Source organism: Brienomyrus brachyistius, chromosome 9, assembly GCF_023856365.1.
Source record: "Brienomyrus brachyistius isolate T26 chromosome 9, BBRACH_0.4, whole genome shotgun sequence".
NCBI classification, from domain to species: Eukaryota; Metazoa; Chordata; class Actinopteri; order Osteoglossiformes; family Mormyridae; genus Brienomyrus; species Brienomyrus brachyistius.
The window spans coordinates 7,972,857-7,987,680 of NC_064541.1; the positions used below are offsets into that span (position 1 = coordinate 7,972,857).

The following is a 14,824-nucleotide window of genomic DNA, read 5'->3' on the forward strand; positions in this document are numbered from 1 at the left end:
ATATATATATATATATATATATATATATATATATATATATATATATTTATATATATAGTCTTTCTGGAGCATGCTGTTGTATTGTTGATCATATTTTAGCGTACAGTACATTGAATGGATAACTAATACACAGGAATGAAGTGTTTGCCCATAGATTATGTCATAGCATGGTTATGTGTAGGTGATCAGGAGTATAGATATTGTGTTCATCATTCCAAGTCTCTTCTAGGCAAAACTGTAACTCCCACTCCAGCCTAGTCAGACCTAAGGTGAAATGTACTTCCTCTTGAATATGAAATATTTATGGGAATCTGAAGAGGTAATGTATCTTGTGTTTATACATACAGTACGTCACATCTTCAAGGAACAATGCTGAGATATTTAAAAAGAAAATACCATATTAATCATGTTTGCACATTACTGTGAAGACAAGAATTTGATGTGGCCCAAAGACGACTTACAGATCCATGCTCTACAGGCCTATCTCTGCCTTGGCTGTTGTATATTGCTATCTCTGCCTTATGGCCTAACCGGTAAATCACGTTATATTGGCTACCAAGGCTTTGCAGATTATGAACAGATATGTATGTTCATATCTTGTATACCCTTCAGACTGCCTTGCGATGATATGTTTAAGTGACAGGGCAAAATTGCCTTGAACACTTGAATACTTTTCCATGTAAAGTTCTAGTATGAATTATCTGTCCCAGTGTTTATTTGCCATTGCATGTTGAATGTATTCTGTTTTATCAGCTTCCGTTCATCGGCCACATGGCTTTGCTTTAGTTGAAGTAGTTTTTTTCCCCTGATTTTTGCCCCACTTGACCTTGTGAGACCTGGGACAAGTTGAACCTCCTTATACACATTGAAAACATTGGCATTTTAATAAGATAGAGCTTTGACAGTGCCTGCTTAAATGGGTAGATGCACTGGGGGGGGGAGCAGGGTGGCCGTGCAGCCACACAGCACCTGCAAACCCTCTGTCATGAGGACACCTGCTGGGCGCCAGTCAGTGGTGTCTCAGAAGAAGCCCTTCTGTTTAAAGCACTTGTGGTACCCTCCCCGCCCCGACACACACCCATTCTCCTGGAAGGAACAATACTGAAGTGTGTTATTATTACCTCTGACGGATTATAATGCTGTTTGCAAATACCCTGAACTTTAAAGTCTATATGCAATAAAGCACAAAATACTCTGTTGAAATTTCTTTGTTACTTTTCACCTTTGACTGTGTGTCTATGCTTGAACTTCTAACATAGTACAAATAATTTCAAGACTTACTTATCTTGGCACCTATTATCTTTTCAGCTGATCGGGGATGCTAGGCCTTCCCGTTCTCTCAACTCTAATTGGCTATCGTTATGGTGACGCATCATCGTGGTGACGGAACATTCCATCACCGCCCTTTCTGGCCACACTTCTGAGGGCTTGGGGCTTACGATCTGCCTATAGATTTTCACGAGCTCACTTCCTTTCCCGCTGTAGTCCCAGGGTGCCCCATCTATTAGCTTTCATAAACTAGGGACAAAGTTGGAGGCAGGAAAGCATGGGGATTCATTTAAGCAGCACAGAGCTTAGCCCTGCTGCCCCTGAACAGCTGCAAACCGTAAATTGTGGATGTACCTGTATTACACAGGGCCTGTCGGCTGGACCCCGAAGGACACTTTAAAGGGATGATCGCTCGACCATGCCAGACCTGCAAGTGCTCTGTCTCATAAGGACCTGTGTGCATTCTTTGCATTTCAAAAACAAAAACCACAGGTATTCCTCTCTTCATAGTCAACTGCTGGCTATTCAGACACTTTGCAAGCTGTCATATGCAGAGATTCACATTAAGCTGGTAATATCACTGAAATAGTTTTATCCGAGTGCTTTGTTTAAATGTCCAACAGCAGAGATCCATCTCGGTACCTTTCTGCAGTCCTGCGGTACATGACCTTCCCCCGTGCTCCCGGTCACAGACACACCTGCCGAGTTCCACTCCTTTTGCCCACATCAGTGTCCTACACCAGCGTATCTTGCAGCCTTTACACTCACAAAGCTACAGAGCCCATTAACATCCCTGAAAGCACATGCAGGTGAGCAGGGCGGCACATAGTCCTTTCTCAGGTTTCTAGTTCATCTGCAGGTTTCACTCGGTGTCCTCTACTCTCTATAGGTTTCCCCTGGTTTCTGTAGGTTTCTCCTGTTTCTTTTCCCTAGTTCCTCTCCAGAGTTATCCAGAATTTCTCTAGGTTTCTCCATGTTTTTACATGAGGTTTCCTTTGGTTTCTCAAGGTTTCTCTCCAGGTGGTTGGAAATCCACCATGTTTCCCAGCACTTCTCATCCCTCAATGGTAGCTCTTGATTAAACTCATCAGTACTTTATTTGTGTACGGACTGAGCATTCTGTGCTTTGGGGTAAAGAGATGCCATTGAGTTGGCATCTGAAAGGTCTAAAAACTGAGGACAGGGGGGTGGGAAGCGAATTGGGGCACCAGCTATCAGTCCAGTTCCGAAGATGAGTTCATGCCAATCAGAGGACGGCTTTTAAGGCCCTGGACCCTCTCTGTCTTCATTCCCCTGACACTGATCTCACAATTAGGAACCGGACAGAAAGGGAGGTCCATCTATTCATTTTAATGATCTTTCATTATTGATTGCCGTAAGGGTGGGGGCTGGGCCAGGGGGTGGATAATGATTCATTTTTGCTGGTCTGTCACTCCCACTGACAAAATAACACACTAAATAACCTACTAATGGACAAGCTGGACCAGGAGCTGCTGACCTCTGCTTGACCTCATGCATTACTGGACTTTGTCCAGTGGGACAGTGTTTCAGCTGAGATGTCCACGTCGATCTGTCATCCTAAAACTGAAGATGGCTTTTTGGGCTTTGATATTTGTTGATCTCTGGAGTCTCACTGTTCAGAATCGCATTGTTTACCTGTTAGACAGACAGACGTGCCCTAATATCGCAATACACAGAGGTAATGACTAATTTCGGGAGGTTCCTGTTGTGTTTTGAGCGGAGCTGCAGTGCTTTGCAAACTGCTCTTCTGACTGAAAAGGATGTTGCTTCATGTTTCTTGATCTCCCAGCCCCTGAACCCTAAGTGTTTAAGCATCACCCTCTCAACAACATCCGGGTATTTAAACTGGTGCCAGTAGTTTGAAAAACGTGTTAAAAGTACCTTTGAAGAAATATTTTGATGACAGACCGAAATGTAGGAAGTCGTAATGGCCATCGCTTCTAACTTTCAACCGGCTCGTATTTTCCAAACACAAAGCAACCGGCTGGTACACGCAACCCTCATGGCTGCCACCTTAGACGGGGGCGGGCCTTGAACAAGTGGGTGAGGCGGTGGCCAATCAGCATCCCCAAGATGGGTGTGATGTCAGCGGGGAGGGCCCCTCAGCTGAGGGTGCCACCGTCTCCCGCAGGTGCAGAAACACGGACCCAGATGTGACATGAGCATATAAATAAACCAGCTTTTCCATGACACAAGAAGGGCTCCAATAGCGCATGCATGGAAGGAAGGAAGGAAGGAAGGAGCGTTTGGTAAAGCCAGGCAAAATTCACCTAATACTCCCAATATTCACATAATTCACCTAATACAAAAAAAAGTTTTTTGTACTTTGTTTTAAATTCCACTTGATCAACAGAAGGCAGAGCACCCCCCCCCCCCCCACCCCACCACAAACCACCCCAGACTGAACACCAGATTAACAAGAGGTGCCAGATCTTCCTCTGGTTGTGATGGTGACTGGTTCATGGGGTTTCCCAATCCGGTCCCTAGTGACCCATAGACAGTCGCGGATGCAGGGAGGGAGCATAAATGTGGGCTGTCTGGCGGGGAGCTGGGAGGAAGCAAAAACATGGATTTATAGATTTATCATAGGAAAGTTTAATCAGGAAGCTCACCGATACCCCTCTATTCACTGTACTATTAGGCTGTACCTTTTCACTGTCTTCAAATTGATTATACTGCTCTGTATTTATCTAAATCTGTATGGGTTCCTAGAACCAAGGAAGCATGGCATTGTGGGTGCCACTTGTGAAATGTGACACTGCAGGTGCAGCCGTCCCTCTGCCTCCCCACACAGACCAGTGAGGAGAACTGACTCCATGATGGACTTTGGTTTTGCCCATGACCACAGTGCAGGCCTTGCCATTAGCCAGCAAGCACACACCTTCTATTTTCTGTAATGTTAGCATTCCCAGGGGGCTCGGGCAGCCAGTTGACCTTGGATCTCCAGAAGTTTTTTATGTTCTTTTCTTCTTGGGTAAGGTGACCAGATAATCCATGTCACTGAGGACACGCTGAGCTAAGACAGGATTGGTAAACTACCATTTCAATTCAAAGGACCCGGATTTCACTTTAGCACTAAGTTCTCACTGTGTGCCCCTCTCACTGTCTCCTATAGTCATGCATGTATCACTAATGTTAATGTGATACAGCTGGATGAGTCTGTACTATACTATATTGTACCGTACTGTACTATACTGTGCTGTACTATACTATACTATACTATACTGCACTATACTATACTGTACTATACTGTACCATACTGTACTACTCAGTGTGGGCTGTGGGTGGAATGCTGTTAACTCTGCTAGTACCAACAGCTGGCATGACTTTCCAAGGATTGAATGTAACACCGAGGTCTATTTTATTTCGCGTTGGCTAAATCGCTTTCATTAAATCATGCATGTGCTTTTTTGGTAATGCAGCAGGCCATGCAAAGCATGCTGGGTACCAGCATGCACTACACAAATGAATAAGGTCAGTGTATTAAGTCCAGGGGCCGTGCACATACTGGAAACAGAGCCGCCCCGAACCCGGGCTTTTCCCAGGGGAGGTGGGATTCCCACAGGGGAAGAGTTGATGACTCAAATCCATCTTTCCTCACTGGGACGTGTACAGGTGCGGGGGGAACACACAACTATACAGACTGAAAACTGCAGATATCCAACGAATGACTTGCACCAGTGTTTCCGATGCGCTCAGTGACAGAATAAATTACGGAAAGATAAAAATGCGGTCGTCTTCTGTAGCCCACATACTGTATCATGATGGAACGAACTGTTCTAGACGGTTAGAGAAGTTTCGTTGCATATTCAGTCCAAACAGCCGAGCAGGTTTTAGCTCTGTTTGAATAACTTTTGATTTGACTGAAGCATCCATTCCAGAATCTTCATTGATTGTCACTTAAGTGCTCATTATCTATTTATACTGATTATCTGTGCTGGAAAATAAGCTAACATATTTAATACATAAAGCTATTATGATGATTTGCTAGTAATTAAACAGTCATATTGAATTTTTCATGATTTAAAACTTGTGACGTTAATGTAAACATTTCTTTTCAAGGTTTTGAGTGACCTCTAGTGGCAAACTCTGAAAATGTGCGAGCACACTGCACCATGCGCCTCACTGCATGTCTGTTACTCAACGTGTGGCAGTGGATCAACTCTTCACAAAAACTTAATTTTAATGAATACATTCTGCGAGAGACAAACTCCCACTAAACATGTATGGCTAATATTCAAACTGAAATCCATTCAGTGGGTTTACTGACAACATTACATTGTATTAGGGAACCATCAGCAGTGTAAAGGTCAGCTATTCATTAACCAAAATCCTATCAAGAGAACAAAAACAAATATGAAAAAGCAGGAAATGGAAGTATTGATGAAATAAGGCTTGGCAATAATGATTCAGCAAGCTCTGTAACATACATCTGTTGATTATCTGTTGGTTATTGTCTTTTGAGATAATAGCAAAATGAAGAATGATTTACTTTATTTGGGGGGAAATGTGTATCCTTTTGAACTTGTAAAAAAATGTTTATTGACCTATATAATAAACTAAACAGTTGTACATTATCAAATGAAATATGTGAAACCGCATACAAAATAAAACATTGCAAATCAAGACCATATACAGCCTCTTAGAAACATCAAAGGTTGCCGACCTGTGCTGTGATTCATCTGGATGCACTACAACATGCTGAATCAGTGACATCGCTAAGCATCTTGCCGTCATTCCGGCTTTTCCACAATATTTAGACAGCAGGCTTGCATTTGCCACCCTGAGTTACTCTCAGCCGTCGTAGGAATCGTAGGATGGGCCACATCTGAGGGAATGAGAGTGGGGGACTCCACAAAGGAGTCACACCGCCATGCGAAAGTGACACCGTGCATCTTTGACGTGTCGCACAAATATCACATGACTGATGGCTTTCCAGTGGACCTCTACCTTTGGTTATTAGACAAACTCGGAATTTCACTTTACGAGTGATGCAAAAGAAGTACAATAATCCCATTTGTTGGTTGAGTGCTGCAGTGACGGATATTGTGCACAGCAGGGCGCTACTACGCCATCATTTGTACCCTTTGCTCTCGTGCCTGTGGTCTTTTTTGGTACCAGTCAGCCATTTCTGCATTATATAGGCATGTCTCTATTTTCAGCATAGTAACTGAGGCAGCTGAACTGGAATTTCACCACATTGTTTCATGCACTTAGCCAAATGAGACTAAGTGCCTCCTTCCTGACAGTCCAAATGAAAGGCTGCACACATGAGATGCACCAAAAGTCCTGAGACGTGGCTATTCAGCCCACCTTTGGTCTTTACAGTAGCTTCAGGGCATCTCGGGAAGCTGGTGCTTTTGTGCTCACCTGATGCTCACCTATGAAGGATCTGTCTGCATCTCCTTCTGTTTCTGTGCCACAGCTCATCCCAGAGACATTCTGTTGGCCTGATGATGGGGTCCTGCAGGATGTTTCAGGCTAAAGCAAAATAAAATATCACTCACACTAGTGATGGCCGAATGTAGTTTCACGGACCACTTGCTGTATTTTCTGACCCTACTGGATGGTGCTGTCTGTTAAAAAAAGGGCTCAAAGCATGATCAAAAGCAAGCCAAGAGCACCATCTAGTGGGGTCAAAAAATATAACAAATGGTTCATGAGTCTTCATTTGGCCATCGCTAATTCATACCCATTGACTTACAGTAAGAAGAGGGTGCCAGGGTTTTGACAAGACATGCATGTGTCATATAAATGTACATGATATCCTAACCAGGGTATACCCCTGCTTTGTGCCCAATGCTGATTGGGATAGGCTCGAGGCCCCCCATGACCCTAAACGCGGATACAACTATTTGAACCTACAAAGATATAGAAACAAACTGTGTCCTGGACACATCCACCCATAACTTAAAAAATAACCAAGACAACTTGATTGCATCTCTAAAGTGGACATCTAGTGTTACAAGGGTCTCCTGATGTAAAGAGACTGTGCACACTAACAAGGGGAAACATTGTTAAGGCTCCAAGCATAGATCCCAGTTGCACTACCGCTCCACACCACACGAGGGCGCTATGTCCTTCATCTCGCAGGATTACCCCAATGATCACTTTCACATAGGATAGCGTTAATACAAAGAGAATCCAGGCTGCAACCTGTTTCAAAAATAGGATATAAGCAACAAAGGAAACACAGAGTTAAAAAAATACTTTTTATGTTCGCCCGTCTGTATACTGCTGTTAAACTCTTGACATACTTGATTCAAGGATTTACTTAATCCTATTCATGTATTTCCCAAAATGGCATGAGACACGTATTGTCTAAATTAACTGTGCAAATTTTCCTGTGATTAGCAGACACTCACAATGAGGACCGTTCCTGATGCGCTGTGGACCAGAAGCGGACAGGGGCTCATTGCCGCTATGAACATTATGTAAGCCCCAATGCTCGTGCCGGTCAGGGTGAGAAACCCCATCAGCATCAGTGACCTGGGGAAGGAGAAGGGCAGCTGGTCACCAAGCATCAGCACCATGTTCATACAATCATTTAATCATCTTCTGTACAAATGTGCCGACACATGACCGGCAAGCAGAAATCTGGCTGTAATCTGTGGCAAATCATCGCATTTAATGAACATACTGCCGCAGATTCAATATGTGGGTAATCGTTCTTCATACCACATGACCGTGAGTCCACAGAGCACATTCCGAACTGTACTACTAAATTTGGTTTTTGTGGTTGAGACAGTAACAGTGATTCTGTGCATTCAGTAACCTACCACCAATGTGCATAACTATTTGTTAGCATTGTCGAGCTAGTTAATACTTCTGCCATATAAGAATAACAGAGAATGAGTCTACTTACCTTATGGGCACAAACATGGCAATGAAGCAAGCTAACGGATTAGCTAATGCACCCATGGCAGCCGCTAGATGATAGGCCTTGTTGCCATAGGGGAGGCAAGAGTACGTCTGGACAGAGGGCAGGACGGTGTTGGTGAGTGCATTCACCCACGCCAGGACCACAAAGATGAACAGCATCTCCGTCGTGCTGTAAGTGCCAGTGCCAAAGGCGCTCCTCTGCTCCCCCTGGTGGCAGTTCACTGGTGTGATCATGGGTTTTGGTTCCAATGGGCTCTGCAGTCTGAGTCCTGGCTCCTCCTTCTGTCCTGCCAGGTATCCGTTGCCCATGTGCTCCTGCCTTACAGATGGGTGACGGTTCAGAAGATGGAAGGCCCACATGGATGCCACCATCATGGTGGTGAGGAAGATGAAGAAGGTTTGGGTGGAGAAATTAGCAGGCTGGTAGTGGGCCTCCAGCTCCAGGGTGAGGCCTGCTTCCGAGGCATTGACCCGAGTCCCGTTGTCCTTCTGGGTAGCGTTGTGACAGTGAACCACACCCACACCCTGGACCAGCGCAGCCAATGCCGGCACAAGTCCACTCAGCCCCTCCCCGATAAAGTATGTGGTGAGGTAGTGAGACTCAAGGTGCATCATGAAGGGTAGGAAGGTGACGGAGGAGGTACAGTCCACCACTGACAGGAAGAAGGTGAGCGCCAGCAGGGGTACGCTGTGAGGGCCGCCCGCCACCTCCACCGTGTAGTGCCACAGGAAGGCCAGCAGGAGGCAGGCCAGGCAGCCCACGGCCGCAATGGCGTAGATGACCGACCGCTCATTTACGACGCCCGGCCGGAAGCGGTGCAGCAGCGTGACCAGCAGGGGGCCCACATTGGCCACCTGGATGAGAACAGTCAGGTAAGCAGGCAGGTGCCAGCTCTCAGGGATGTAGGGGACGATGAGAGGAAGCTCCACCCACATGCCATTGATAGCCACCCAGGAGCCCATGCCGAACATGCAAGCGAGCACGTGTGTCCGAAACGACATGGTGAGCGGGACCGGTGGCAAGGTGAGAGCAAGGTCTGAAACAAGGAACAGGAGCACAGAAAAAGTGAGCATTACACATTTCTGCATCCATCATCCTAACTGCTAGGAGGAGAGGCACATACAGCCTGCTGTTTAAGGAGGGTAGTCAGGCTTGGTATGTACCTCAGAAAGTTATTGATATGTGTAGATGTGCATAGTTCAGCTCCAGAAAATAAAAATCTTGACCAAGATTTTGTTTTAACCAACCAGTTCAGTACTCTGTGACTGTGACTCTTTAGACTCAAATGGTTGGTTGAAACAAAATCTTGGCCTGGATTTTTGCTTTCTCGACCTGAACTATCCACCTCTGTGAACTGTTTACTAATGGTTATAAAACTTATATATATATATATATATATATATATATAACTTAAAATAACAACTGAGAAAGGCAATGCAACATACCATGAAATATCCATGTTTTAGTAAATGAATATAGATGTGTACTATGAGTCATGTGACATATGTGAACTCAGCTCTGGGTCGGATAATGCTATTTATAGTACAGGGACAGGAGAAGCTATCAAGCGTGTTACTTTATGTCACAAAAATTTGTGTCAAGGCGTTACAGTTATGTTCCACTTAAAAGCAGGTCATTAGTGCTCTTCAGCACCCTCTCTGAGGTCCGTGAGACAAGGAGGGGCTTGGCTTTGACTTTCCTGAACCTGCAGGGTCACCAGAAGGGTCGCCCCTCGAACCTTTGATGGATCTGTCACAGCGTAATGAACATGACACATTCTCACAGACAGCGTATCACAAACCCAGAGTTTCCCCACAGGGCGAAACAAACAGGAAGAAAGCAGCAAATTAGTCAAAATCTGAAAATGATTTCCTCATGATGTGTACTCTTACAGATATTTATACTAGGAGAAAAAACATACACACACACAGACACACACACACACACATACATGGCAGTTGAATTACACTACAGTGTATAAATGTCTGATATAAACATAGTTACTGAGTAGTTAGTCAAACATAAACAGACAATTTAATCCTTAATGACAGACTGACCACATGAAACAGCAACAGCTGAGAGTTTGAAGGGGCCCATTGATCAGTTTTAACACAACTTAAACACTGCATTAAAAAGTGAGGAACTGTAAGACACTGTGAGCAGTACAGTTCATGAAGCACAGTCACCTATGAGAGCTTCTAAAAAGCCTAGCCCTCATTCGCAGACACACACAGACATACAGGCATGCATTCACAATCCAGTACTCCAGAACATACCATGCTGTTTAGCGGGGCTCTGCTAACGTCAGCCTGCTCACCTCCATCGAGCTCACTGTTACATCAGCTCCCTGCCAGCCTACTCATCTCTGCCCATACTGCACTTGAGTAGAGAGAGGGGCACGCTCTTCCTCCCCCAGCTGCTCTGATTGGCTGAGCTAGGCTCTGATGTAACCACAGCAACCATGTACTTCCACGACAAGCTCCTCCCACTGAGCTCACCCCCTCCCTAGCTGACCTTGAGGTTACTGCTGAACAGGAATCAGAAACTCGTTACAAGTGTGACACTTCTTTTCATTTTAGGAGTATGAAAGCTGTGTCCTCTCCATCAATGCAATCACCCATCCTCGCCCCCATACACATGCATGAAATATTTAAGGATGGGACCTGTATTTCCAGATCTAAAGTTGGAATTCACTGTACAGGCCAAGCATTTTATTGCCACACTGGATTTCGAAATTGCTGAGTCACTGTGCTTTGCACTGTGAAAAATCATCCTTCCTGTGTATTACATTATTTCAAAACTCCAGATTCCCACAGCATTCCTCAAGCTGCATGAGAATAAGACTGCCCTATTTTAAGAGTTACATTTTGCTTAGAGAAATAGTATTTGCAATATTAGAACAATAGTATGTTTTTTTCATGCACAGTTGTGGCTGCTTATGTCAATTATGTCTGATTTAGAAACACAAAAATCTTTCAGCGATTATTACATACAATGTTCATCTCTTACACCACAAAATTAAACTGGCTTGTGGAATTCAGACCCTCACTGTCCTAATATCAAATTTAAAACACTTACATCGAAATCCAGACCAGGCCAGCAGACCTTGGAGGTTTTGGGTTCAAACCCTCATTCAGGCCACCTGACTTTCACTTTAAATGATTATTGCAGCTGTCATTCACTCGATGTTGCACAAGCCAGATGTGAAGGTTCCTCAAACAATTACATTCTCAATATCATGGTTAGACCGTCATCTGCTTTCCGGTTTACTCAGAGCAAGAAGATAGTCAGACTCAGTTTTTAGTGTTGGTGAGTGTGAAAGACTAATTTAATTATACTACATGCTTTCATCGACAGGCACATGTAGGGTGGGTGGTCAGGGGGTGCTCAAGTATCTCCTCCATTTGCCCCTGTTTTCAGATCATGAAACAATACTTAGGGTAGTCATCCCACCCACAAGCCCACAAAATTGACGGAGGGGGGGCACTTCCCCATCACTCAGCACTGTCGGTCACGTAGCATAATTACTGTTTATTTTGAGGTGTTGGGTAATTGTGCACGTATTTCATATAACTTCCACTAGGGGGAACTATATACCAACATGAAAAAGACGCCCGTTCTGCAAAAGTGCCACAAATGTTTTCCAAAGCATAAAATACTTTCTCTGAGTTATTCTTTTTGTTGTGATTTTTCCTGATTATAATATTATAGCACTATTTTGTGGTATGACATAATTAAAACAGTTATGTTGTTAAGAACACCTTCAAAATGAGTTTCTACCGGCGGTTAGAGTAAGTAAAGTATCCACCAAAATTCTTAAACATACCAGTGAACAATCTGGAAGCCGTCGCGGCTGATGGACAAGTGATTCGCGTGAACGGGAGACCTACGATCAGATTCAGCTAATCCTTCTAACAAAGTCGGCACACAGAATGAGCCTGAAAGGTACTCGGAGGAAACAAGCAAACAGGAAAACAGCGAAACACAAGCACAGAAAAAAATCCAATTCTAACAGTTACTGTCAGAAAAGACTGAGAAAACTGCCCCCATGTATAGCAGAAGTACATCTGAAGGTCTCCTCATCAGTACACTGCAGTATATCATAACCTCTGTTCCGTGATCATATAGCATTACAGAAACCTCAATACAGTCATGGAGCCAGTGTGTAATAACACCCACAACACACAAAGCCCTTAGCTGGGAAATGACAGCATCAGGCAAACAATGTTCCCGAGAAAACCCATAATAATACACTGATTCATTCTCTCTGTAATATTTTCCCAGCTAAAATGACTTTTATCGCTGCTAATGTATTCTTAATGGTCAACATACAACCTTTTGATTACAGGGTTCAGATTAATATTTGTGTTGCTGACATGTATTCTATTCATCTGAACGCAATTCATATTGAGATGGTAACTAAACAAATAGCTGTAAGACAAAATTTCAGTATAAAAATAGAACTGCACAAAACCATGGGAATCTGGCTCTTTTATTAGATTGGAAGCGTAACGTCTTTTCATGTAGGATGGTGGGGACACGCATGTCCCCAGCCGGGGTACTCACATGCTGCAGGACAGCTGGTGAAGGGACGGCCACCCTGGAATTTTACGGGTCTTGGGTCAGGGAGATGTGGAGGCCTCGTGATGGTTTGCGGTTCCACTGCAAGACGGGCTGGTTCCAGCTCTCCATGAGGGTTTGCAGAAAGATCGGATAGCCTCCGGGGGCCCATTTTTCGTGCTTGAGAATCAAGGCATCTCATTGGTTAGGAGGGATCCGTCTGGCTTAGTGGCGTGTGAGCCCCTGGCCAGAAGGGAACGGCTTTCACGTGCACCGAGATCAGGGAAATAATGCAGGCAAAGGAAATAATCCCTCAAACGCACCGGCTTGAAAGTGATCCTTTATCGATACACATTTATTGTGATTCACTGCATATTTTATTTTGCTTGGCTTGTTAGATGAACAATTGGTATTTGAACTGTAACTTCAGACATGATCACAAAAGGTATTGTGAAACTATTTTGCCCTGTATTATGGAAATGATATCTTATAATAAAATCTTCCCTGGTAGTTAGGCCAACACAAGAATGTAAGCTCATTCATAAAAGAGCTATTTGTCTGAAAATCATCTTTTAAATGTTGGGAACAAAAGAAATATGTAATTTATAGTTAATTTCAAAATGATCTTCACCCCAAATGAAGAATGTTGTGTCTGAAGACCTGGTGACAAGGATATGAAGGACGTCTGACACTGGAGTCAAAACAGAAGAGAATTAGTATCCTTGGCATTTACTCAGACAGAGCAACCAGCCAATCACATCACAACCCGTGCAGTGACAGCCAATGACATTTATCGGCTCTGTAACATTGTAACAAACTGTACCTTTGCTGGTTCTTTCTCAGCACATGCTGCTATTCCTTCTGTTGTGGAGATTTAAACCCTCTTGCTCACAGGCCCCAGGTTTAAAATATATTGTAGTTATTATACATGTATTAAACATGGATACGCTGCGATATTCAAAGCCATCAGTTAGTCATTTTCAGAGGTCAGGGTGACTTAAAGGGAACCAGGGAGGCCCTACTCATCTCTCATGAGTTATACTCTAAAGGCAAATCAGGATCATCAAGTCAGGAGGAATCCCAAGCGCAGAAGAAACCCATTTGGACAGTATATAGTATATTTGTTTATTAGCTTGGCAAGTGGGGTGGCATGGTGGCGTTAGGATTAGCACTGTTGACAGGTTTGGGTCTCTGTTCCATGTGAGTTTGCATGTTCTCCCCATGCTGTCGTGGGGTTTCCTGTGGGTACTCCGGTTTGCCCCCCACAGCCCAAACGCATCCTGAGGCTAATTGAAGTTCCTGAACTGTCAGTGTGCACTGCAGTGTGTTGTTCCCTGCCTTGTGCTCATAGACCCTGGCCTCCCCTAACCCCCAACCCTGAACAGGATAAGCAGCTACAGACAGACAGACAGATAGATAATGGCACACATTTCTCATGAAACTCCTGTGCTTTGCATGTAGATTTCTCCGATATTTTTAGGCTCATTGCACTACGCATCACAGCGCCAGTGAATTTTCAGCAACTGCGAGTAAATCTTTCAGGATATCAGCTTCACAGTTAAACTCCAGGCTTAAGGTCATCACCAGGCTTCTGCATGACCAGACCGTGGTAATTTGCAGTCACAGGACTCCATGCTCGGCCTGCCTGCCGGTACGCCAACCTTCCGCCCTTCTCTTCCCACACAGAGCATTTTTTTCAGTTCTTTGTTTTTTTTCCTTCCTCCCAACAAAACATGCATTTGTGTGATGGGATCTCTGAAGTATCCTGCCTGCGAGGGCCACAGATTTCCACAGAGGCTCCATGCAATCGCTCTTCAGAAAGTATAGTGATCATAAGAGTGATCACACCACCCCCCCCCCCCAGTCCCCCAACTAGCGAGTGGCTAAATGTAACTACCACTTCAAACTATCAGAAATTACACGGTGGAATTGTTCACTATTACTGATCAGTAAACTTACTGGTAAAGCTACCAATACACCACTGGTATATTGGTATGTAAGTGGAAGGAGAGTAAAGAATCCTAGCACTAAGAAAACACTTTTTTGAAGGCAGCTGAAAGGTTAGCAGGAATCCCACCGTAAAGTTCAGGA

At 44.2% G+C, this 14,824-nt stretch overlaps 1 protein-coding gene across 3 annotated transcripts; it reads right to left on the minus strand.

The window, feature by feature from the left end:
- Positions 1 to 5,453: 5,453 nt before the first annotated feature.
- Positions 5,454 to 12,832, minus strand: LOC125749554 (riboflavin transporter 2-like). 3 transcript variants are annotated; one of them, XM_049026930.1, is made up of 5 exons: positions 10,450 to 10,542; positions 8,156 to 9,209; positions 7,656 to 7,779; positions 6,661 to 6,771; positions 5,454 to 6,118 (listed from the first exon to the last, which is right to left on the minus strand). In XM_049026930.1, the coding sequence occupies exons 2-5, from the start codon at positions 9,172 to 9,174 to the stop codon at positions 6,047 to 6,049; spliced, it is 1,326 nt and encodes a 441-aa protein (XP_048882887.1). In that variant the 5' UTR covers positions 9,175 to 9,209; positions 10,450 to 10,542; the 3' UTR covers positions 5,454 to 6,046. The 3 variants fall into 3 exon arrangements, with proteins under 3 accessions (XP_048882887.1, XP_048882888.1, XP_048882886.1); XM_049026931.1 differs by lacking the exons at positions 5,454 to 6,118; positions 10,450 to 10,542 and adding an exon at positions 12,740 to 12,832 and having other exon boundaries at positions 6,635 to 7,446; XM_049026929.1 differs by lacking the exon at positions 5,454 to 6,118 and having other exon boundaries at positions 6,635 to 7,446.
- Between the last annotated feature and the right edge of the window lie 1,992 nt (positions 12,833 to 14,824).

Bases quoted from the DNA above. Each gene is read 5' to 3' on its own strand.
- LOC125749554 (XM_049026931.1), bottom strand. From the start codon at position 9,174: ATGTCGTTTCGGACACACGTGCTCGCTTGCATGTTCGGCATGGGCTCC. The intron at 7,780-8,155 runs GTAAGTAGACTC...CTCCTTCCCCAG, and splicing joins GCCATGTTTGTGCCCATAAG to GTCACTGATGCTGATGGGGT. The intron at 7,447-7,655 runs GTGAGTGTCTGC...TTTTTGAAACAG, and splicing joins CATCAGGAACGGTCCTCATT to GTTGCAGCCTGGATTCTCTT.